Here is a 23,902-nt window from a genome sequence, read left to right as displayed (position 1 = left end):
TACTCAGTCAGTTCCCTGGCAGAGTCTCTACACAGTGAAAAAAGAAGATAATGGTGTTGATCTTGTGGACATGTGGGTTGTTCCAGCCTCTTACCCATTCCTTTTACTACATAGACACTTTGTCAAACTTCTCAAACCAAAAGGTCCTGTGCCATTCAGGACCTTAGCCAGGTTTAACTTATGTGAATGAAACACTTGGGGGCAAAGGAAGACCCTACCCTGTTAACAGCAGTAACATGCCCTCTGAACATTGTAGGAAATGGCCTCATGGAAAGATTGATTCACGCTGGAAAAATAGAAAATAAGGGAAACTATTCAGAAATAAGACTGTCTTTTAAACCAGTTATGTAATAATGTAAAATCTGATCTAGCCAGATTGTAATTGCAGTGCTGTGTGTTCAGAGTCCATGTGTATGTGTGTGTGGGTCTGTGTTTGGGGGAAGGGGGAATGACACTTTAAAAATTACATTAATCTGGGCTGTGATCTCACCATATGTGTTGAATTGAACACAGCTCTTCTGCATTTAATGAAGACTTTAGCCTTTAGGGGTAAATAAAACATCCCTAAACAGGGATGGCCTGAATATTTTTTACTGGCTGTAATAATTAAAGCCATGAAAAAGGTGGTAGGGTTATGTTACTTATTAACTTGAATCGCTCTTAGATTTGATCAAGACGTGGTTGCTTATGGCGTTTTGTCTCATGTTTGTCCTTTGTTTCATTGACATGCTCTGCCCAGTCCTCTGTGGCACTGTAAGAGCAGCCAGGCAGTTAGGAACCAGACCCAAAAGGGCTTTTAGACCCCTATCCAGCTTTCTTCTCATCCCTCCCCAGCAACCCCAGCAAACTTTTCCACCCCTAGAAATGAGCCTGAAATCCCCCCATAAAGGTGTGTACTTGGAGGGAGGTGAGAAGACGGACCTCGAGGAAATCTTCTGCTCTTAGAAGGAAAAGATCAGACTTCAGGTGTAGCTAAGAGATTTTTTAACAAAATAAATAAATTTATTTATTTATTTATTGGCTGCATTGGGTCTTCGTTGCTGCACGCGGGCTTCTTCTGGTTGCGGTGAGGGGGGCTACTCTTCATTGTGGCGCGCGGGCTTCTCATTGTGGTGGCTTCTCTTGTTGCGGAGCACGGGCTCTAGGCGTGCAGGCTTCAGTAGTTTTGGTGCGCGGGCTAAGTAGTTGTGGCTCACGGGCTCGAGAGCGCAGGCTCAGTAGTTGTGGCGCACGGGCTTAGTTGCTCCACGGCATGTGGGAGCTTCCCGGACCAGGGCTCGAACCCGTGTCCCCAGCATTGGCAGGCAGATTTTTAACCACTGCGCCACCACGGAAGCCCTAGCTAAGAGATTTTAAAGAATGCTTTTATTTTCCTCACATGTTGAGCCAAACATTAAGAAGGGGTGAGGTTGATTATGAGAGGAACTTGGAACCCAGATGTATTAGTTTCCTATTTCTGCTGTAACAAATCCAGTGACTTAAAACAACACAGATTTATTATCTTACGGTATCTGGAGGTCAGACATCCAAAATCACCTTCACTCGGCTAACGTCAGGATGTCAGCAGGCCTTTGTTTCTTTCTGGAGGTGCTAGGAGAAAATCCATTTCTTTGCCTTTTCACCTTTCAGAGGTCCCTGCATTCCTTGGCTCATGACCCCTTCCTCCATCTTCAAAACCAGCAAGGTTAGGCTGAGTCCTTCTCATGCTTCCACCTCTCTGGTTTCTCTCTTTCCTGCCTTCCTTCCTCACTTACAAGGATCTTGTGGTTGTATTGGGCCCTCCTGGATCATCCAGGATCGTCTCCCCATCTTTAGGTCAGTTGATTAACAACCTTAATTCCCCTTTGCCATGTAGCCTAACATAAGTCGTAGGTTCCAGGGATTAGGACATGGCTGTTATCCTGCTTATTACCGCACCAGAGAATGTTGATAATGTAAAGGGTAAGTGAATTGGGGAGTTCAGAGGGTTGGACAGAAGACAAATACAGGGTGTGGTATTAGAAATGGGTTTTTACAGCTTCTTTTACAGTTTCTTATAGCTACCATCGGGAAAAATACATATATTGATATATGTATATTTACACACACATATATGTATAACAGTGGAAAAAATCATTCACATTTTTAACTTAAGTGGGGTTTTACTGTAATACCCAACGTCAACTGCTGAATTTTAAGTGTGACATCCAAATAATTTATAATTTTAGTTTGGGGGAAATTGGCATTTCTCTATTCAAAAGAATGATCCAATTATTATAGTTTTATTAACTTTAGAATTAATCATGTTTTGTCTTGTGAACATTTTTGTGCTGTAATTTGTTTTTATTAACACAACGTCATAAGAGAACCTCCAATAAAAATGATACTCTATTTTTAACACTATAAACATCCTTTTCGGTGTGCACGTCTGTAAAAATTTTATGTAGTTTTAACCACTCTTGTACATGTTCTTGTGTGTTAAGCGGCTAGACTTTCCTGGTTCCTTTTTCCCCAGTCATTTCTTTTAAGGTTTTGGGTACTGTGTTGCCCATCCTGCCCCCCTCAAGGCCATGGCAAAGTCAACTGAGATAATAATTTGTTAAGTTCCCTGGGAGAAAAGCGCCACCTGCATTTGCATAAAGCAGAGCTGCAGTGGTTAAGCTGTCAACAGCTTCCTAGTAGAAAATGTCCCTGAAATAGATATGACATTTACCTGTAATGGCTTTCTTTGCCTGTGAAATTAATAGTGTAAGCCTTTTAAAAAAGTTATTATCTTAAAATTTTTCTAAGGTTGAACCTATTTTAACAAATTTTCATCATTTAGTTGCTAAAAATTAGCGCTAATGGGCACAAGATCGAAACTTTGATCTTGTTACAAGACAGGTTATGTTAATACAGAATTGACTGTGGTGGGTCCTGGCAGGTGGGGAGATTCAGAGAAGACATCCCAGGCCTGCAAGGAGCTCAGAAATTTGAGCATACGCACAGTAGCACTCTAATGATTCTGTTACATGGCGGAATAGAACTGCCTACATGGGAATGAATGAGAGAACAAAACCCAGAAAGCAAAAATTGTTTCTGGAAGGGTTCTTGAAAAAGGTAGCCCTTGAAAAGTGATTCACAGAGAGGGAGAGCAAGAGAATTCCAGGCAGGGGGATATCAGTTCATATTGGGATTGAAACTGGAAATTAGCATATTGAACAACACACATGGGGGCATACGTGTCATTGTTTTCGTCAGAGGACAGAAAGATGGGAAGGCCGGGGTCAGAGTTGTGCATTAGCGAAACTCGCCCAGCCTGGCGGTGGTGGGCAAAATGGGTTTAATAATCCAGGTTCTTGCAACAGGGCAGGTCTGATTTACTAAAGGGGGGCGCTGGAAATCAGGGATGAGAAAGGAGTTTCTTGGGCAACTGGTTTACATTTGCTGGTTATTTTGGTAGGGTCACCGGTTGCATTCCTCACCCTCTGCTACTTGTCTGCACAGTTGGTCTTTTAAGGAGCTTTGAGGAGGAGGGTGGGCCAGTGTTAATTCACGCCCGGGAGCGAGCAAAGTGGACGCCAAGAGTGTTTCCTGATTTCCTGACAACTCAAGAGTTGGGTCGAGTTTTTAATGGATGAGAGAAGGAAAGTCGCAGAGCTTGTGCCCAAGGTCACTAGGTGAGTAGCCCGGCAGGATTAGACCCGGGTTGTAGGTGACTCGTCAGCGGAAAGGTGCTCCTAGTGCCTGCTATTTGTGTGTTCGGAGGAAAGGACGCTAGTGTTTAATTAGGGGTAGTTTCATTCCCTGCACCAGGCAGGGCCCGCATCGGGCCACGCAGTGCGTGGTGCGGGGAGGGGGCCGCAGCTTTGGCGTGGGGGGGGAGCGGGGGCAGGGCCAGGGCCAGGATGCCGCTCCGTGGGTGGCCCTGCGTCCCTGCCCCACCCCCTTTCCGTCTCGCGCTGACAGTGCCTCCGCACGCGCGGTGGGCTGATGCTCAGACCATGAGGCCGCCCTGGGCAGTGGCGTGGGCGGCCGACTTTAGCTGGGGCCTCGCGGTCGGTGTCGGGTGAGGGTCCAGGGCATGGAGGAAGAACCGCTTGCTTGGTTTAGGTTTAGCACACCTAAACCCTTGTTGTTTAGGTGTGCTCCCGGCTTTGGAGCCCGGCTTTTGGGCTGGATTCACATGAGATTCCCTAAATCGGCCCTCCCCCCCCCCCCCATCTTCCCTGCGGAGACCGACTGCGCCTTCCTGGTGGACGCTGGTGGCTCGGTCCTCTGGCGAAGAGCTAAGGGTTTCTGTCCGTAATGAGGGATTCCGCGTTCACCAGGACCTCGGCTGTGGAACCAAGAGAGTTGCTCAGATCGCTTGCTGCACCACAGCCGCAGCTCCACTGAGAGCTGGGCACTGTAATTTTGGTCTCTTCCCTTCATAATCCATTGTCCTCGTGCTTCTAATTTGGGTCATTCTTTGCTTTGAGAGACGAACGTGCTCCGGGGACAGATGTCAGCCCCCGTAATTAAACTTAGATGAAGTTAGTCGAGAGCGGGGAGCAGGATGTGCAGGGATTTAGGGCAGCGTTGCCCAGCGGGCCCTGCGGGGTTGGTAGTGCCGTTTGGGGACTTGCTTTGGAAAGGAGTCACCCACCCCCGCTTTGAAGGGCGGTGGGAGCTGGGTGATGCACAGGTGGCTCCAAGCACTGTTGGCCAGCAAACGACTGCGCTCTGCTTAGAAAGAAGAGAGTAAAACGTTTCCGAGATAGGGTTTCTTTCAAAAAAATAATAATTTTATGGGGATAGGGCTATTGATTTGACTTGCAAAACGGGAAATGGTAATTATAAAAAGAGCTTGAACAAATAGTATTGGAATCAGTGAGAAATGAAGTCTGCGGTGATGGTGAGAACTCTGTCTTAGGTGGAGATACTCTCAGGACAGTATGTGGTATGTGGTTTTTATCTGAAGTCTGGCTTTACCTTTCAATTTAAAGCAGAATTGCAGATGTGATCAACAGCTTAATCAGCAGCAGCTTTTTGCGTTTAATAGTAAATTCTAAAATAAGTTTGTGTCAGGCTGATAGCAGCATGGTGCTTGGCCGTTAGATGTTTACTTTTACAAGAACATTTTGGTATATTTTGTAAATTTTTTTTATTCTTGTCTCTCACTGAAGAATATTTGTTAATTATCTGAAGGTAGACATCATGCATTTTTCAAACTGAAAAAATTCATTTAAAAATTTGAAATGTTCTGATACATTTGAAAATATGCATAAACCTTATTAATGTTCTTAACATTTAAAGCGTGGTGTCCTGTCTTGCACACAAGAGATAAACTTAGCTAAGAAAACTTTTAAAGCTATTTAAAGATTTAGATCTTGACTCATTGGGGAATTTTGGAAAAATAAGTTTGGGGGGAATATTACATTTTCCTTGCAGGCGCTTTCTACCTGCGTCCTCAGTTGCTCGTCATGTTTATTTCACCTGCAGAACAAGTGTTTGGGAGTCCTTTTAAAGTTTTTATTTCCCAGGCACCTGGTTTTCTTAGTTTAAGCATTGAAGAATGTCATCTTACTTTCAGGACATTAAAGTTTTAGGTGAGGTAGACACATTAGCATTTGAAAGTGTTTGCATTTGGTTTTGTTTCTTATTTTCTACTTATTTTAACTTGAAATTAGCTGCTTTTCTTATTAAAAGAGATTAACTTTCAAAGTGGTTACTGCAGTGGAACTTTACATTGTGTTCAGATATCTGTCATATTAATATTTAGAGAGGCAAATTTAGCTGCTAAACAAAAATAGCATTTTGTAGTAAAATAAGGTACTAAATTAATTTTCCATAATGTGGCCGTTAAGATTTCCTTCATTTAAAAACGGAGAAATTTTAGAACATATCTAGTAAATGCATGGAGTGGGACGGAAAACTATAGTTACCTGGAATTTTGAAAAAAATGAAAATGTTTTTGAAATATATAGATTGAAAGGGGAAGACATATGAGTCATACAACCTGTTTTATGCAGCGTTTTTGTAGTGGTTGTTTTATTATTTTTCTACTCCAATAGTTCATTGCCTATTTTTAAAAAATCTTTCACATGAACTTAATTTCTAAATTGTTCAGTGGTTCTAAAATGGATGCAGATTGCTTTAAAGATCAAACCAGTACTGGAAAAGAAAGTACAGAAAGGCTTTTTTGTTTTTGGTGTTTGGTTTGATTTTTCTAAGCACATATTTTATGGGTATAATTTTCCTCATCTTGAAATATCTCCTGTACATCTCAAACTAGGCTGAAGAGATTAATACTCAGAACTGTGAATGGACGGTTAATAAATTTCTGGGGAAAATAGGCCTGATCACTTCCACCAGTACTAATTAAGAATTATGCAGATTGTTTACTATAAAGATGCCCTGGGTAGTTTGTTTCATTTTTATTCACATAATCTGTAAACTGTAAACAAAACAGCCCTCCCGCATCTTTGTACATCTTTTACGTTTCTCCCAGGTGATCCAGGAACATTTGTGAATGTTCCGCAGGAGGGACTAAACTCATCAGTTCAATATTCATTTTTTGAAAACAGTGTTTTTTTTCTTTTTTTCTTTGTTGTAAAGGGCATGGTCTGGTGTTTTTCCATACAAATGGAAAGTGAAGTGGCATGTACACTAGAGGTTAAACTTGTTTTAAGTACAGTGAGCAACGACAGAAAGTCTTCACATTCTATAAATTAGAGGAAAAATTGCTACAGCTATGATTGCCTTTGTTCTCAAAGCCGTTTGAATTGCAGGCTGTGTTGGGACTGGTTCGTACATTGTTTAACTGCTGAGACTAAAACTTCTAATTAGAGTAATTACTGGGTGGGAGCTGACTGGCGGGGGCGGGGTGGGGGCCAGGGGTGTGGCTGGGAAGGGGCGCCGCGCGGTGGGAACCCGGCCCGGCTGGCCGCGCGGCGCGGGGCGGGGCGGGCAGGCGCGGCGGCGGCCTCTCCGGGGATTGGCCCGGGAGGAGGAGGCGGCGCGCGCGGCGGGCGCTGCCGATATCAGCCGGCGCCCGGGACGGATCCGGGAGGACTTCAGGCTCTGGCCTGCGCCCCGACGGGAGCCTCAGTAAGTAAGCCGTTTTCTTCTTTACAAGTCGGGTCCGCCCGCCGCAGCCCGGCCCGTCTGACAGCTGCGGGAGCCCGGGGCCGTCAGCTGGTGTTCGTTAGGAGAATTAAGGTGGTTTCTTCTCCGTCTACCAAATCCTTTCTCATTTTCCTCCTTTTAACCTCAGTCTTTCCACCAAATGAGCTTTAGCAGGAAAGAAAGCCAAGTTTGGTTCACTCGTATTCGTTCTGCTTGATAATCCTGTCCTTATCTGCTTATAGAGAGCAGCCCATTCTGTGGAGTTTGCATTCCCACTACCGTGGTGGTATCATTTGATGTGAATGGGAGTTCTGGTTGCCTTCAAAAATACTGTGGGATGCTTCTGACGGGCTCTTGCCTTTGTTTTCACGCCGTTGTACTTGTAAACGTTTTAAACTTTGAGTGCATTCAAGGGCATGGGTGTCGGTATTGTAATTTTTTGTGTATTTTGTTTACCAAGCCTTCAAGGAAGACACATCAGGTAAACAGATACATTCTGAAGTGCTCAAGAAAGCTTACTTGAAGGACAAATCCATCAGGAAAAGAGTAACAACAAATTACTGCTTCAGACTAGAGCCTTCTTTAGAAATGTTCTGCAGGTTAACTTACTGTTCTCTTTCCTCTTTGTTAAGGGGTGTGTGCTAACTTAGAGGGGTTCTGGTCTTTGGTCTCAATTCCTAGAAAACATTCTTAGATGGAAATGTAGACCAGTTTTTAAACTTTGACTCTAAGGAAAAGTTTGTTAGGGTTGCCCTGGAGGGAGCAGCCTATTCATGTTTTATTTCTGTCTCAAAGGTAACTATTACTTGTAAAGTTCTGAGATGAGACACCCTACATTGTGAAGTCAGCAGAAAAGTGGTTCTCAACCTGTGAGGTTGCATTTAGTAAATTTAAAAATCTTTGTGTCCACTTTTCCTTTTGGTGGGGGGGGAATCTGTGATCACTGGTTCTTCAGGTTGATTTGTTATAAGCAAGTCAAGCTTCACTTCGGAATAGAATGTGTAGATTATAATTGGTATGTTGTAACTTCGATAAAAGCACAGTTGCAGAAAGTAAACATTTTTTAAAGTTTCTCTTTTTTTAGTTTTAATTATATAAGAAAAATTTCTTAAAACCTACACAAAGAAAACGGTTTGATTGCTCCCTCTTTTTTTTTTTTTTTTAACATAAATTCTAAGTTAATTCATAAAACAGATAAGCTTGGATACTCAGGGGAGGGAAAGTTCGGTTTTTTGCAGACTGACTGTTTTTCATGAAAATTGAATAAGCAATTCAAAAACTTAGAAATGTCTTAACATTTCCTGTAATTTCCAAAAGTTCTGTGCTATTAAAATGTATTACGCTGATAAAATAATACCGAATTTTTCTTATATAAGCATATTATATACACATAAAGGCAGATATGAAAAGAATAGAAATGCTAAAACTTAACTACAATTTGTATGACATTTCTTTACGAGTCTATTAGGAATAACTTGCAATACTTGAGATTTTAGATTGTTACCAGAAAAGGTATCTTAGGTTTAATCAGCTTTATGCCAACCAACACCTATGAAAAGGTTTTGGTAGGTCTCAGACCTACTAGGATTTTAGGTATGTATCTATTTTTCATCTTTGAAGACTTACTTCTCTTGATTGACTTTGAAGTATTTGAATTCACATGAGAGGATTTTTCTATGGCAGCAAACAAGGCCGAATTTCAGATTTCCTGCTCCTGTACCAGCTTCCGGCTGCTCCGGGCCATGAGTCCAAGCTGGAGCTCACAGTAGACGTGAGATTTTAATGTCTGAATTCTGATAGCAGTAAGGAGTGTGTTTAGCTTTAAAAGAACATTTTTATAACACTATTTCAGTCTCTTGTTTAGCTGGGAATAGTTCTTATCGTGATGGAAAGTACATTAATTTATGAATTATTCAGCCCTTGGTACATAGCCTGCAACTTTGGGGTAAACAAACCTGGCATCATTCATGTCCATGTAGTTTATTGTTCTGTTTTCCATTCACCTGTTTGTTTTACTTTCTCACATGATGTGCATCTGTAAGACAGCCATTTCTCTTCCATACAAAATGCTGACCCATTAAGAGCTTTTATTCCCTTCAGCTGCACTGGTATTGAGGTGGAAGAGAGAAAAGGAAGAGTTAAAAATGAGGGAAACATTTCTTGAAAGTATGTGAAACTTGTTCTTTGCCTTTCTTTTTCCTGAAGCTCTTAAGTCCATGTTTTTTTCAATAATATGAATTTCTGTAAGTTTCTAAGTGACCCTTAAGAAGTTAATTCTTTGCTCTATTCCTTATAAAACTTTTCAGAGTTAATCCGGGGTATAAAACGTCTGGACTAGAATCCAAAAGTGTACAGAATTTGAGTGAAATCTGACTCCTGTGCTTTATATACATTAAATCATTCTGTGAAAGAAAACTGAGACATTGGATAGTAAATTGTGCAATACTCTCAACAGAGTTTTATTAAGTAAAAACAACTTTGTTCCTTTATTTTTCCAGCAATAATTCTTGTAGTTGGACTCCTACCCTCTTCCACCTCATACCCACCCCACCCCCAATTTTTCTTTAGTTGTGGTTGGCTATACATATCCCTAAGGATATGTTTCTTTGTCAACTTTATGACAGAAACCACAACAAATTGTGGACGTGTGGTTAATATTTATTCGTAGTTTGGGTTTGGTAGAAAATGTAAGAAGAACAGTAGAAATTAAAATCTAATCAAAAAGGTATTTATGTTGTTTTGACTGTGGACCTATGAAGAAGAAAGGACAGGAACTAGGAGTAATGGAATGTTAGTATTTTACACCAGAATAAATACCCAAGAGTGAAATTTGCTTGTAAATTATGCTCTCTCCTTAAAAATTTGTTGAGTATATGTGTGTGTCCGTTCCCAAGTCGTTTGTCTGAGCCGAGCGCCAGAGTATGACTTCGTTTCTCCTTCCTTCTGTTTCTTGTCTTTTTCTCACCTTGCAACTCTTGTTAGTGTCATTATCTCTAAAATGCTTTTGTGGCTTTTTTGTAGATGTTAGTTTTGATAATTTTTAAAAATGTAATCTGTAATAACAAGTTTTAACAAGGAGACTGTGGAAAGCAAAGGGACAGGTCTTTGTAAGACATACTATTGAGTCTTTGCATTTAGCGCAGAATGGGTTGTTACAAACCCTACAATCTAGCTTATTCATTAGATTAGTTCTTTAAAAACATCGCAGAACCATCATTTTGTTGATTACAGTCGATTATAATTGAGGAGGCATTTCCGTTATTTTACCATTCGCTTTTAGAATAAGAATCTATTATACAGAGGGTTTACAAAACTTTTAAAATTGATATATTTAAGTTGTGTATTTTTGGATTCGTTTTCGTTTAGAAGTGAGAATCACTTCTGGCTTGAATTTTCATGTGTAGCTATATAAATTTTCTTTCAATATAGTTGTATTTAAATCACTGAATGGTTGCTTCACAGCTGTTCTTGCAGTCATTTTTCTGTATTACTCCATCTTACTGTATTGGACATTAAGTCCTTTGTTTAAATTTGATAAACATTTGAGTATCTGGCATGAGGTAGGTGGCACATGAAATGAGCAAGATGGGGTTCCCATCCCTTAGGGAGTTGCCTTAAAAAGGTACATTCTTTTTATAGAAGTTGAAATATGGTTTTATTTGAACTCAGTTATTCTTGTTTAAACTTAAAAGAGGAGGATCCTATTTTTGTCCATAAAATTTTAAGGAGCTTAATTTCGGTAAATGCTTAGGTCCCCCCCCACCCCCCCGCAATTTGCTAATCACCTGTAACTTATAGAGGAAAACTGTTTTCAGACTGAATATTCCTAAGGATTTTGTATCTGTGCATATGAACACCTTAATTTTGTGCATATTATCACTTTTTTTCCAGGAACATAGGGCTAGCTATAGAAAATAAACTCAACTGAATGTTACCCAGAAGAATCTAATGTTGGTGCAGTTATTTTCTAGAAGTGTTAAATTTGTAACAAATAATCCCTCGCAGATGATCTGATTTTGATATATTGGGGGTAATAGCGGAAGTTGAAGAAAGATAGGAAGAAATTCTGGTTTGAATGAAATTACAGTTACTGGTTTTTCCCTGGGAAAAAACTCTGAAAATATTTGATGGTTCATTTATATTATAAATGACAACATAAAAATCTGAGCACGTGACTGATGCAGTGCTTCATGTATATTTGCAAAGCATTTGGAAAATTTTAAAATCTTTCAATATTTCTTATTTTTTTTTCTTTTTTATTCTTTATTTCTTATAAACCCTTATGTCGAACGCTGACTTTCAATAGATCACAGTGAGGGAGCTGCTCTAAAATTGCAGTTTTCACGCATTGCTCGCACAGGACTTATGTCTTACATTTAATGGTATTCATCTCTACGTAGAGAAGTATTGACATCAGAACTTTTGAGATCTATGTTGCTTTGAAATACTGTTGTTATGACTAAGAATAGAGAGGCTCTGATAGAATTCTTGGTGCACACTCCTGCTAGGGGATCTGCTTCTAACTGCTTTATAGAAGCCCCTGGTTTCCAGGTTGCTAGCTCAGTATTTTGTTAGAGCATGTGCTTTAATCATTTACGCATTTCAGTGCTTAGATTGCAGTATTAAATTTCTTCATAAAGTGGATCTTCTCTCCTTGAAGTAAATTATTGGGAAATTTTTAACATGTTTTAAGAAAAATAGTTCAGCTTGATCTGGAGGCAGGAAAAAGAAAAAGGCCAGGCAGCTAGCTGCTCATGTAGGTTACTCAGAGAAAAAGTTGATGTGAAGAGTTACTTAATTCCTTTTGGTATATCTTTAGAAAATTATTCACGCAAATTCAGCCATAGTCTACGTTCTGTTCTTAACTTTCCCCCCACTTAATAATATTTCTCTCCATCTCAGCATATTACAGAAACAGTTAACATCTCATTCTTTTTAATAGCTGTGTAATATTCTGTTGTGTGATGGTTATATACCATAGCCACGATTTTGACACACAGATTTTGACTGACAGTTTTCACAGTAAAGGTATATTCATATGGTGGACTTTTGGAGGTCATAAATTAGTTGGTATGCAACCAGAATTTTGAATTAGAAAATATCACTTTATAACTTAGGAACTCAGATTCATAAAATGTATACTCTTAAGATAAATAAATCAATTATTAAATACAATATTAACTTAGGTAAGAGCATTAATTCTAAAGAAAGGAAAAGAAGCAGATTTCTATTAAAAGAAAAAACAAACCAAAAACCTGTGAATACGAGAAGAGTTAGACGTATTCTCTGAGCCTTTCGAGTGTTCCAGATTCTTTAGAAAGCCTTAAACAAGCCCTGCGTGGAGCATGAGTGTTGTCCTGGCAGGGTGAATGGACTGAATCACTTAGGGATTTATAGTTTCTTCTTCATGAGCCATGTTTTTCTTGAGAAGCATAAAATTCAGATCAGGAATGGTCTCCCTTTGGCCCCTTTGGTTATTGGTCTGGCAAGTTCCTGAATAGGGAAGGCAGACGCAAAGATACCAAGAATCTCTTATAAAATACTTGGGAATTTTCAATTTGAGTGTTTACAAAGATTTATTTTCAAACTGTGTTATAACATAAACCATAAGTGTACACATGATTATAAGAGTTGACAGGAGGACTTCATTTAATGTAGTTTAAATAATATGCTTTGTATCAAATTGCATATAGTTTGGGTAATATTTTTTACAAAAGTTTAGGGAAGTGTTAGCACATGAAAATTTGACCCTTATAATCTGACATGAGTGAGATATGAGAATGATTTATGCCAATGAATTATTTCAGGTACTCTTTGCTAATGATGGTGTCTGTTTTGGTCACTGTGGTGTCACTTTTGGAAGCACCACAGCCAAACTATGGCTCAAAAGTTTGGTAGTCTTTTTCAACTGTAGCTGTTAGAATTCTTTTCCCCAAAATATAGTAAATATGCTTTTTTTCTGTGTGAACTGAATTATATAAATATTTGCTTCTGCTTGCATTTTCCTAAAATTTGTCTATAGACATACTCCCTAAAGATGTTTGATAATCAGAAATACTGATTATGCTGGATCTATTCATTGATTTCTTTATTTTAAAGAAAATTATTTTCACTTTTAATTTTATTTAGTGACTTTCATTGGTTGGCAAATCAAATTTATGTCCCCAAAATAATATGAACCAGAGACTTTAATTCTTAAATTCGTCAATTCTTTAAAATGTATTGTTTTTCTTCAACATGGAAAGGATGGTTTTTCTTTTGTAAGTTTTGTTTCTAGAAGCAGTTCAGAACAATTGTGTTTTTCTTCTATATAAGTTACTATTTTAGACTAAAACCATTTTAATTATATCACGATATCCTTGTTGACAACAGCTCTTGGCCAGACACTCTCCTATGTATATATTATCAAATAATCCATTTTTGTCACTTAACAATGTTTGTCATTAAGAAAGTGACAGATGAAAGATCCTATACAAACAATGAAGTGAGAACCATGGTCCTGGCCAGTGTTTGGAGTAGGCAAAGTCAACTTCACCAGAGTTCTGATACTCTTCGGGGCACCTGAGGGTGCGTAGTGTGGTGGATGTGTTTTCTGGGAAGAGTAGAAAGGAATTTGTTAGACTTTGGGGGAAATCTTATTAAAAAGACCTTTTATATCTGTAGGATTACCTTTTTAATCCAACGGGCAAAGGAGAACTGCTGTCTCTTTTGTGCCTCTATGCCAGAATACATATGACTTTCAAAGGTCAGCCTCCCCAATTCTGGTTTGGACCCTGCGTGTGTTGAATTTAAGCCAGTGTACAGGAGAACTTGAGATTTTTCCTCCCTCCCCCATTTTTTCTGTTTTTGTTCAGTGTAAACAGTTCCTGCCGTAGTAACACAGACAAATATAGCAGAGAATGCTTTTCTGGAAGAAGAATGCTCCCTAAGCATTTTTTAACCATTTTTGGGAAGAATTGATCTTTCTGTGTATTTCAGGCAGACCGAAAGAGAGGGAGGCCATTGCTGTAAATTGAAGTGACATCATATGTATTTTGCCCCCATTGATCTGCCTTTAGTCTCCAGCCAGGATAAAAGGAAATGGCATCAGGGAGGAAGCATGCTTCATTTAGGCACAGATCCCAGAGTGATAGTGGGGTAATAATAGAACTCACGCCACTGTCCGTCGGTGGCTGCATTAGTCCTAGGCTCATTCCCCGTCTGGGAGTCTGAGACTTCCTTCGTGTGTGGCTGCAGCGTGCCAGCTGGCCTGTGAGGGGAGGTGCCCTCCTTTGCTTTTGGAGGGGTGCGGGCAGTGGACGTGGATGTTCGCGGGCCCCGGGTTCCCTGTGTTGGTCCTGCCTGTGGAAGGTCAGTAGTGAGATGTGTACGGGGCACTTTCTGATCTAGGAGCCTAGCTGGCCCTTTCGGAGTCCTGCTTATAGAAGAAGTGGTGGAGGACCTCAGTTGTGTGGTTGGTCTTCAGGGAGCCAGGAGTGAGTGATGCCCCCGTGACAGTAGAAAGAGGTTTCTAGGCTTCTGGAAGAGTCAAGGTTCGTTTTCTTTGTGCTACTTGTAGACTAGGAGGGTGCGTTTGGAAAATCCATATTTTCTTTCCAAGAGCCTGTATAAGAACTCTTTAGAACTGTTCAAACTTGTGAAGCTTGCCTCAACCCTTAGGCTGACTGGGAAAAATTACGAGGTAGACTTTTTTTCTCTTTGTGCATTTCTGGGTAATTAGCAGCCATGGAATCCTCCATGTTTAGAGCAAGAACACAGACTTCCAGAATTTTTAACAAATCTCAATGTATTGACCTCCTTTGGTGTTTCATTTTTTGTGTTCGAGTAAGTTTTCCAGTGTTGTGAAGTTCTCTATTTCAAGTGCCCACGTGACTTTGGCACCCCACTCTTATTTTGTCTAAGTTTCTGAGGCAGATGCATCTTAAAAATACCGAGCTGGTTTCCATATGGAAAAAATAATAACCTCATCGTGAGTTCCTAGTTTGTGCAAAGGAAAGAACTTGCTCTTCCTACCACTGTTGAACTGTGGGTGTGAGCACTACTAGACCCTCAGAAATAAAGGCAGGTTCTTTTTCTAATGTTGGAAGGAGCTGCTTTCTCAGGAGATAATGCTCTGAAGCATGTGCTTTATTTTTCTTAATCACTCCATGCTGTGACTAAAGCCGTGTCTGTCTCCACCCCACCGCCCCATACTGCTGTATTAAATACAGTGGGCCTAGAAGTCATGTGAAATTTAATTTGATTTCTACATGGGTGGGAGTGGAGTGACCCACAGAGCATTTCCCAACGCCCCTGTGCTTGCTGCCAGGGCGGGTGGCACCCGGCACTGTGTCTGAACACTTTTGCTGGTGTATGATATCTCTCAGTTGCTTTGTGAACATTTTGGTTTATTACTTAGTATTTCTTTTTCATTTTAGGGTGGCTTTATAGGGAGTAAGTGTTTATTTTACAAAGAGAAATATGCTGTATTAAAGCAAGCTGCTTACCACATTTTTGCTTCAGTATTCTCTTTTTCAAGGTCTGTAATCTCATGTAAAAATTATGTAATGTTTACTTACTCATTTGTGAGTGAGAGATACTGAATTTTATTGTCTGTGCACTAAAATAGCATTTGATCACCGATTTGAAGTACAAGCCCCCCCCCCCCCACGCCCATCCCCACCAAATTGGAAGAATTACAGTTGAAAGCCAGATGGCTACAGGTTGTTTTACGATGGAGAGTCATTTACACAAGTCCATTCTGAAGACCTCTCAGCATCATGGAGGAATGTTCTCAGCCTCTGTGCTGGTTCTTGGTGCCCCTGCCCACCTCTGAGCAAGCCAGTTCTTGAAGCAGCCGCCAGGCACCTTAGTGAAGGAGGAGGGAGAGCTGGTGGGGTGTGTGCATGCTTGTTCTTTGCCTTTCTCCAATTGAAGTAAATTAAACTTAACAAAGAACCGCAAAGGCTTGACTCCCTCCCTTCCAGCTCGGCTGCCCATCTTAAGTCAGGGGGCTTGGCTTTAGATATTTTTCCATTGCATAAAATGAGGAGAGGACAAAAACTTTCAGTGATCCTTCTGGTTCTGTTTCTCTGTGCAGGTGTGTATGAACTTTTTGCTTAGAAGAAAACTGCGAGAGATACAAAAGTGTGAATCCAGATATTTTGATAGGTTCCCATGTTAGCAATTCTCTGACTTTAAACAGGAGTTTATTGGTCAAACCCAGCTGGGGTAAGTTGAGGACCAAGCTAGTCGTCTTACTCAGGGTTTCTTTCCTCCCTGGGTCTCTCTAGTTTAAACCAAATCCTAAGCTTGGGTTCTAACAATAGGCCTCTTTGTAAGCGCAGGCACGTGATAGGGAGATGCTCTTCTTTCTACTCTTCCCTTCTCTGCAGTTCTGCAAATTGGCCGGGCTTGTTCTGCTGCACTTAGTTAGAGAATAAGGCCGCCACCCGCAGCCCATGGGTGTTCTGTGCGGTATCAGGCTGGGCCCTTCCCCAGAAGCGGTCTTCTTGCGTAGCTGTTGCTGCCCTGGATTGGCTGCCTGTAGAAGCACTGCTGACCGGTTTTGAGCATGCCCATGGGGATGCAGGGCTGGCTAGCCATTCTGACCCAATCTGGGACCCTCCCCTCCCCTCCCCTGCCCCTGTACAGACAGATGGGCTGCTGCTGGACGGGCACCTAGGCCGGCCAGGCCGCCACAGGGTGGGGGCCACGTGGGAGCACACTTTGGAAAGGGATGTAGTGGGGCAGGTGGGGAGAGACCATTTTGAGGAGAAAGGGTAGACTCCATGAGAAGGGTTCAAATGCAAGAGGGCAATCAGGGAGAGTGGCCTTAGGGGAGAATGAGGGGCACACTCAGGGCTGGGGCTGAAGGCTTAGCCTCCACCAGAGAAGGGGCCCCTCTTGGAACATAGGGAAGGAAGATCCAGAGAGGGAGGCTGCAGGGTGAGATGGATGGGAAGGAGGGCAGGGGGAGCCTGGGTGCCAGGCCCAGCTGGGCCGAGCTGAGAAGATGGAACTACAATAAGAGGGGCCACAAGAAAGGCTGAGAACAAAGTGTCAGCTCTGCTGCCTGGTCAGGAATGCCAGAGGCTGGGTAAGACCCCTCCCTCTGCCGGCAGCCACGAGTGCCTGCCTGCCAAGTGCTCATGGTGCGGATGGTATACAAGGGCATGCGTGCTCCCCAGAAGCTGGTGGTTCTGAAGTTGGTCTGTTTTATAAAACAGCAAATTTCTTTTAATATCATAAAAGTAGCCTCATGTGTCTAAAACTGTAGAAAATGGAAAAATGGCATTTTTGTACTAGTATATAGTAGTTTGATATCTTTAAAGCATCTTAAAAACACAGTAGTTCTAATGGAAGGAAATTAAGTGTTCTCATATATAACCTCACAGGTCAGTGCTGAATCGTAACCCTCTGGTTTTGCTGAAGCACCTTGTTTCTCCTGTCAGCCTGAGAGAGGATCCACAGCATGACTCTGTAGTGGATGGAGTGATGTTATGAAATGAAAATACCCAAGAATCAAGTGTTGTGCATTTGTGTCTGTCTGTCTAGAGGGAAGTGGCGGTTTAATTAGACCTTAGAAAGGTGAGGTGAGAAAAGATAAGAAATGCTTTCTTTGTGGAATTACGTGGTGAATTTCATGCATGCGGTCTCTGCTGGGTTTTCCTGCAAGCGCATTTTGGAAGAGTGTGTGTCTGAATGGAGGGGGAGGCAAAGGTGCAGTGCACACTTGGGGGCTGAAAGGTAAAGAGAGGGGAGAAGCCAATAATTTTTGAAATTTCTTTTAGAGTAATAAAATGGGGATTAAAATCCAGGTGTTCTTATGAATATTCTGTTGCTCTAGTATTGACTTCCAGAACTGTAAATTTGGGTTAGTTGACAAGGATTGCCTGGGCAGAATCAGGAATGGAGCAAAGCTAAATGTCGAGAATAGTGGAATTCATAGTAATTATTTTAAAACCTTCATTTTAGAATAAATACATTTTGGTTCCTACAAGATGTATCTTCAATTGATTTTTTTTCTTCTGTTAACAGTTTGTGTGCTGCTCCATGCTAGAGGCTGATCTAGGCACTGCGGTACAAGAGTGAATAAGACAGATATTTTAAGTTCTTGGATTTCACAAGTATTGTTTGTTCACAGATTAGTTTGTGTTCTTTTTGAACCATATAAAAACATCTTCCTCTCTTTGCCCTTAAGTGGTAATACCATTTTTACTTACCCTGTATGAAAACTCAGGGATCTGAGTGACCTTGTGTGGTTGTGTGTGTGTGTGTGTGTGTGTGTGTGTGTGTGTATACTCACACATACAACCTTCTTTTTAATGGAATAATAAACTTACAGTTTTTATAATGGAGGGATTGTGAAACATGGTTCTAGTTTCATTACATGCTCTTTATTTCTTGGTGTACATTTGCAAGACACATGCTAAAGAAGGAAATCTGAAAGTTGCTTATTTCTATTAAACTTCCATGTGTTTACCTAAGATCAGAAGGTTTCTTGAGTATTTGTCTAGGCTAAATGACCTTTTTTGGCATATGCATGCTGTAGAGAAAAAGATCTAATAAAACCATGATAATGTTTTATTAAGATAAGCACAGTTTTTTATCATTCACAGTGTATGTGTACATTTAAGTCATGTTGTACACCTTAAAAAAAATTCATGGTGTACAACCTAAAACAATAAACAAGGTAAACACAGTTTTGATCTGCTCTTAAATATAGAACTGACATGAAAAGCCATGGAGAACAGGGCTTAATCAGGCCCCAGAATGCAGTGTCTTTGGGGATACAAGGTAAACCTTGAGGTTTTACCCTAGTAAAGTCTCCAGTCTTCCCATGTTTCAGACAGCTGCTGGGAGTCCCCAGGTTACCCTGGATTTGCTGTCTTTGGTCTAAACGTTTGGGTTTAATTTCTTGTAAGCTGAATGGCATTTTCACAGGCTGTTTGGTTTTGTCCTCAGCTTCTTCCAGACCAGCTGGTCTTGCTTCTGGAGCATCTCTTGGAGCAGAAGACTATGAATCCCCGAACTCTACAAAGACTTGAGAGGACGTACCACCTCTCGGAGCAGGATGCAGAGGTAACCAGGAACACCCTCAGAATTTACACTGTGGGCCCTCACTGTTGGTGAAGAATGATGATCCCATTGCATCCCAAACTGTTGGAACTCTTTAAGCAGCATCCCATGCTGTGTCTTCCGAGTGAAAAGCAGCACTTTGAGCAAAGAGTATACTGCTTCCCTGGTTGCACTTGCTCCAGCAGGGGGCCTCTGATCCTGGTCATTACCAGGGTATTTTGAGGTCCTAAGTTTTTCCCTCTTTCATCTTAAATCATTAAGATGGACATAAGTCTCCTAAAGGAATGAGCAGGCGGGTGGAATGTTTTTAAATTATAAACTTGGGTGGGTCATCTTGTGCGTGATGGTGGTGCCGTCCTGTTGCACATTAAGGAAACTTGGCTGAGATGTGCCAGAGCTTCTTGGTTGCATTCAGTTAGGACAGGAAAGGAGCCATGTGTAAAGGAGATGAAAACTAAATCTAACAGCCATGGTTTGAAAAGCAAAATTGGATGCTTGTGGGAAAGCAATATGATGGGGTCCTTAATATCTTTTAGCTTATTGTGAAGAATGCAGTGTGAATCCTAAGATGAGTTCCAGGGTTTTTTAAATATATAAAATAATAAATTATTTAGTCATCTTAAGTAAAAAAGCACACAGTCTCTCTTATATAAAACTCCTTAAAGGCAAGTAGGTTTGATTTGTGTTCAGTTGAGAATAAATGAATATTTTAAAACTGTACAGTCCAATATGGCAGCCGTTAGGCACATGTGGCTATTGAGCACTTGGTATGTGGCTGTTCTGAATTGAGGCGTGCTGTAAGTGTGAAATATGCATAGCAGATACTGGAGACATAGTATAAAAAGGGGAAGCAAAATGTCTCAATAATTTCTTCTTATTGATTACAGTGTCAAAATGATATTTTGGACATGGTGGGTTAAATAAAATATTATTAAAAATTAACTTCACAATTCTTAAAATGGAGTAAATCGAGAAAAGCCAGCTCATTATTAGATTTTAAAAGGTAAGATGGGCACTGTTATACATGTTAAAACCCTTATGTAAATTCAGGAGTTAATTGAAAAACTCCAGAGAAGACATGTGTAGCTTTTTACCCATCTCAGCATAGATCAGACGTGCAACTGTTGCTGTTTATTTCAGCTCTTATATTTTTGTTTATAGGAGTTTCCAAATGCCGGCTTGTTATTTTTAATTAGTGTTTAAAAGAGGTTTCTATTTATAAGCATGAGGTTATGCTTTAATCAGAGCTGAATACCACTGAAATGCCAGGCCCCAGTGACAGGCCGTGGGCAGACGAAGGCGGAGGATCAAAGCAGGTGCTGCGCACCTGTCACTCCTCCACTCCTTGCCAGAAGCTGGGAGGTGGTAGACCCTGGTCCCCCCACCCCGTTCCTGTTGGCATAAACGTAAAGCACACTGTGTTCTTAACTTACAGCTCAACTTAGCTGTTACATGTAACTTCTTAAACCTTCGAGAAATATAAACAGGTTTTATTTTGATGCCCAAAGCCAGAGCAGTCTCTTCAGGCTTGGCTCTTTGGTTATGAGAGACTGGGGCCTGAGGGAGGCTTGACTGGTTGGAGTAACTAGCGTGGTCAGCGTTCATGCAGTTCACAAATACTCACTCTGCCAGTCACTAGGGATGCAGCAGTGGCAGGGGTCACCCTCAGGAAGTTTGGATTCTTCTAGAAAGACAGCTCATAAGTAAATGAGCAGGATAGTTTCAGATAAGAGCTACAAAGGAGATTGCAGGTGAAAGTGAGCTAGGTGTCTCTAGATAGAGTTCAGGAAAGGCCACAAGAGAAAAGTGACATTTGAGCCAGGACCTAAGGGCAAGAAGGAGTTGGCCATACAAAGCCAAGGGGCCAGGAGTGATTTCCATACAGAGGTGACAGCAAGTGCAAAGGTGTGAGCGTGGCATGCGCGAGGATAGGGGTCAGCAAACTTTTTCTGTAAAGGAGCAGATTTTAATATTTCAGGCCATACGGTTTCTGTCACAACTAACCGTTCAACTTTGCTGTTGTAGCTGCCACAGGCAGTATGTAAACGAACAGACGTGCCTGTGTTTCAGTAAAGCTGTTTATGCACCCTGAAACTTGAATTTCATATAATTATCACATCTCAAGATGATTCTTTTTGTTGTTGTTCCTTTTAAAAACTCTTCTAAAACGTCCACACCGCTTCTAGTTGTGGGCTGATTTGGCCTGCCCCCTTCTGAGTTTGTTGACCCCTGCTCTGGGGCCTGCAGGGTTGAGGTCAGGGGTGGGTAGGGCCCAGATCAGGGCCTTAAGGCCCTGAGGCCTAACGTGCCACTGCCTTGCCCCCTTCCCAGGCCCTCTAAGGCCTTGGCATGTAGTCAGTTACACTGACAGCTTATCTCACTGTGAGGTTTCCTTGAAAGGTCACTCAGAACCAGAAAAGCAACAGGATTTTGGCCAACCAGGGTATGTTCTAGAAACTTTATTAGTTAAGTGTGATTTATTGTGACACTGATTAGCAGGAATTTCGTTGACTAACCATCTGCCTTTATTTTAAGTGACAGAACATTTCATGGGAGAAAGAATTGTTATTTGCTGGAAAAATGAGGATTCTGACTTTATTCTTGGTGCTTCTCCTTGACCAAACATATAAGGATAGTCCCTTTCAGTTAGTATCAGGGCTTTTAAGTATGTAATAAATAGCAATCATTCAAAACATGGCTGAAGGTGTGCTGGAGAGTGGCAGGTTGTATGTGGAGCGTCCCTGTGGGAAATGGCTCTAGAGGTATTTTCCTGACAAGGAGCAATGTGAGTGAGTGTGCTGATAAGTCTTTGTTCAGGGTGCTGTCACAGGCCCTGGGACCATGGTGTTGGATTAGGTGTCTGTGCAGAAGGACTTCAGTCCCAGGACAGGGGGGGGTCTCTAGCACAGCAGCAGGGAGTGCTCAGGACAGTGGTGGGGCGGGGGGCTACTTCCTCATATTTCCAGGAGGTAAAGAAAGGCTCCCCCTACTCTTCCTTGGACTAGCATTTCTCCTGAAAGCACAGATGTGAAGTCACTCTTTGAGAAGGTGAGCCTGCTATTTCCGTAGCTCGTTTAAGCTCCTAATTGCCCAGCGCACTGCAGAACTAACTCTCTTGTTGGCAGAGCAGCATGTTCTTGATGTACCAGAAGCCTCAACCGTGTAAGAAGCCCGTGCTGCCGTGAATCAGCTCCCTCTGTTCAGTAGTTGCTTTAGCTTCTCTGCTGTCGTGCTCACTTGTCCCTTCCCTCCCTCCTTCTGTGTGTGTGGGTGGGCTGGTGCTGTCTCACTGGGAAGTGTATTTTAATGGTGCTCTTTGTGTAGCTCAATATTTGTATTAGTTGTGTTGCTTCTGTGTTTCCGGTTGTGTTCACAACATGTCCAATCTGTTGGTCAGGATTTCCGAGCATGGCGACCAGGCGGGTGATGTTCTTTGCCAGCTGTTTGCGTGTCAGGGGGACGCTGTTCCATGTTACGCGCCCCTTGTCCTCCGTGTGCCTGCATCACATGTGGTGTGAATGCACAAGTCTGCCCTGCAGGGAGGGACACCTTGTGTTCAGAATCTTAAAGGAAAAGTGCATGAGGACAGATGTAATAAGCTGGGTACAGTAATGCATGTCATGTTAGGCCATTTTGTGCCTTGCCTGGCCACTCTTGTTGCCACCATGTGAAAAGTGGGGCTTTGGAGGAGGAACGTTTGTATTCCTTAGCCTGGAAAGTAACACTGACTACAGGAGTAGTTACCATCGTTTACCTCCTGAATCAAAGAAGCCTCTAGCCATATTGCTGGGCTGCCTTTAACCAGGTCAGAAAATGAACTGAAAGGGAAACTTAGTTCATAGGAATACATTGTCTACAGTTTCCGAGCATTATTGGTTCCAATAAAGACCCAAAAGGTTTTAAAACATGTTAAACAACTGATTCTTCAAAAAAAAGGTATTTTCTGAGTCCTTTTTCTAAAATAATGAATTTCCAGCCCGCTTTACCAGGTCTCCTAAGCCTCAAAAATAGCTTTCCTATGTTAATGAAGAGAGGCTCCACTCAACTTGGCTCTGTGACCTTTTTCCCCAAGAGCCCCACGACTGACCTTGAAGCAACTATTTCTACAGACTACAGTTGAACACTTCAAAACTGGGGCACCCCTCAGGTGAAATTTCAGAAAATTTGGAAGCAGCCACTCCCTGTCTCATCTGGCTCAGATGGGAGTGGTGGATGTTAGTCAAAACGGTCCCCACGGTACCGTGCTCTGCTCTGATGTTTCAGTTGGTAGGTTGAGCCAGAAATTCAGTTTTCTGGGAGAGGCCACTACCAGCACCAGGTCTCCCCCTCACTGTATTTGGGAAAGTACTGTTGGTTGAAAGGAAGAGGCCTCCTGGGTTAGGTTGGGGTGGGAAGGGGTGGGCACAGTGTCTCCATCTTGCCCTGGCTCCACGCCCCAGTCTTTGCTCAGGGGTACTGCCCTTCCAGGTCTCCGTCCCCTCTAGACACCCAGGCCGTGCACCTGGTACTGGCAGAGGCATCAGCTTAGCAAAAAGCTGGACTTGGTCCCAGGTCCCCAAATGGCTGGTGGCCACTTACAAGTTGCCCACCCTCCCGGGCCCCTTTCTCCTCGTCTGCACAGCAGTACCGGGACTAGACTGCTGGCTATCAGCCTTTTTGACCACAGCCAACTGGCAAAAACGGCTTTACGAAACTGTTTTTACTCTTATATTTGCTATTATTTCCTATTTTATTTTCTTTAAAAATGTGCATTGTGATGCAGCAAATTGATTTT

At 41.9% G+C, this 23,902-nt stretch overlaps 1 protein-coding gene across 1 annotated transcript in view; it reads left to right on the top strand.

The window, feature by feature from the left end:
* Positions 1-23,902, top strand: part of LOC118897357 (aminopeptidase O (putative)) — a 380,228-nt gene that overhangs the window by 328,740 nt on the left and 27,586 nt on the right. Inside the window, exon 14 of the mRNA XM_036856496.1 lies at positions 19,015-19,131. Within this exon, the coding sequence (XP_036712391.1) occupies positions 19,015-19,131 (117 nt within the window). The remainder of the gene's footprint in view (positions 1-19,014; positions 19,132-23,902) is intronic.

This window comes from Balaenoptera musculus, chromosome 6 (assembly GCF_009873245.2).
Source record: "Balaenoptera musculus isolate JJ_BM4_2016_0621 chromosome 6, mBalMus1.pri.v3, whole genome shotgun sequence".
NCBI lineage: Eukaryota > Metazoa > Chordata > Mammalia > Artiodactyla > Balaenopteridae > Balaenoptera > Balaenoptera musculus.
Note: the sequence above shows the minus strand (reverse complement) of the source record. Positions and strands in the feature narration are given on the sequence as shown.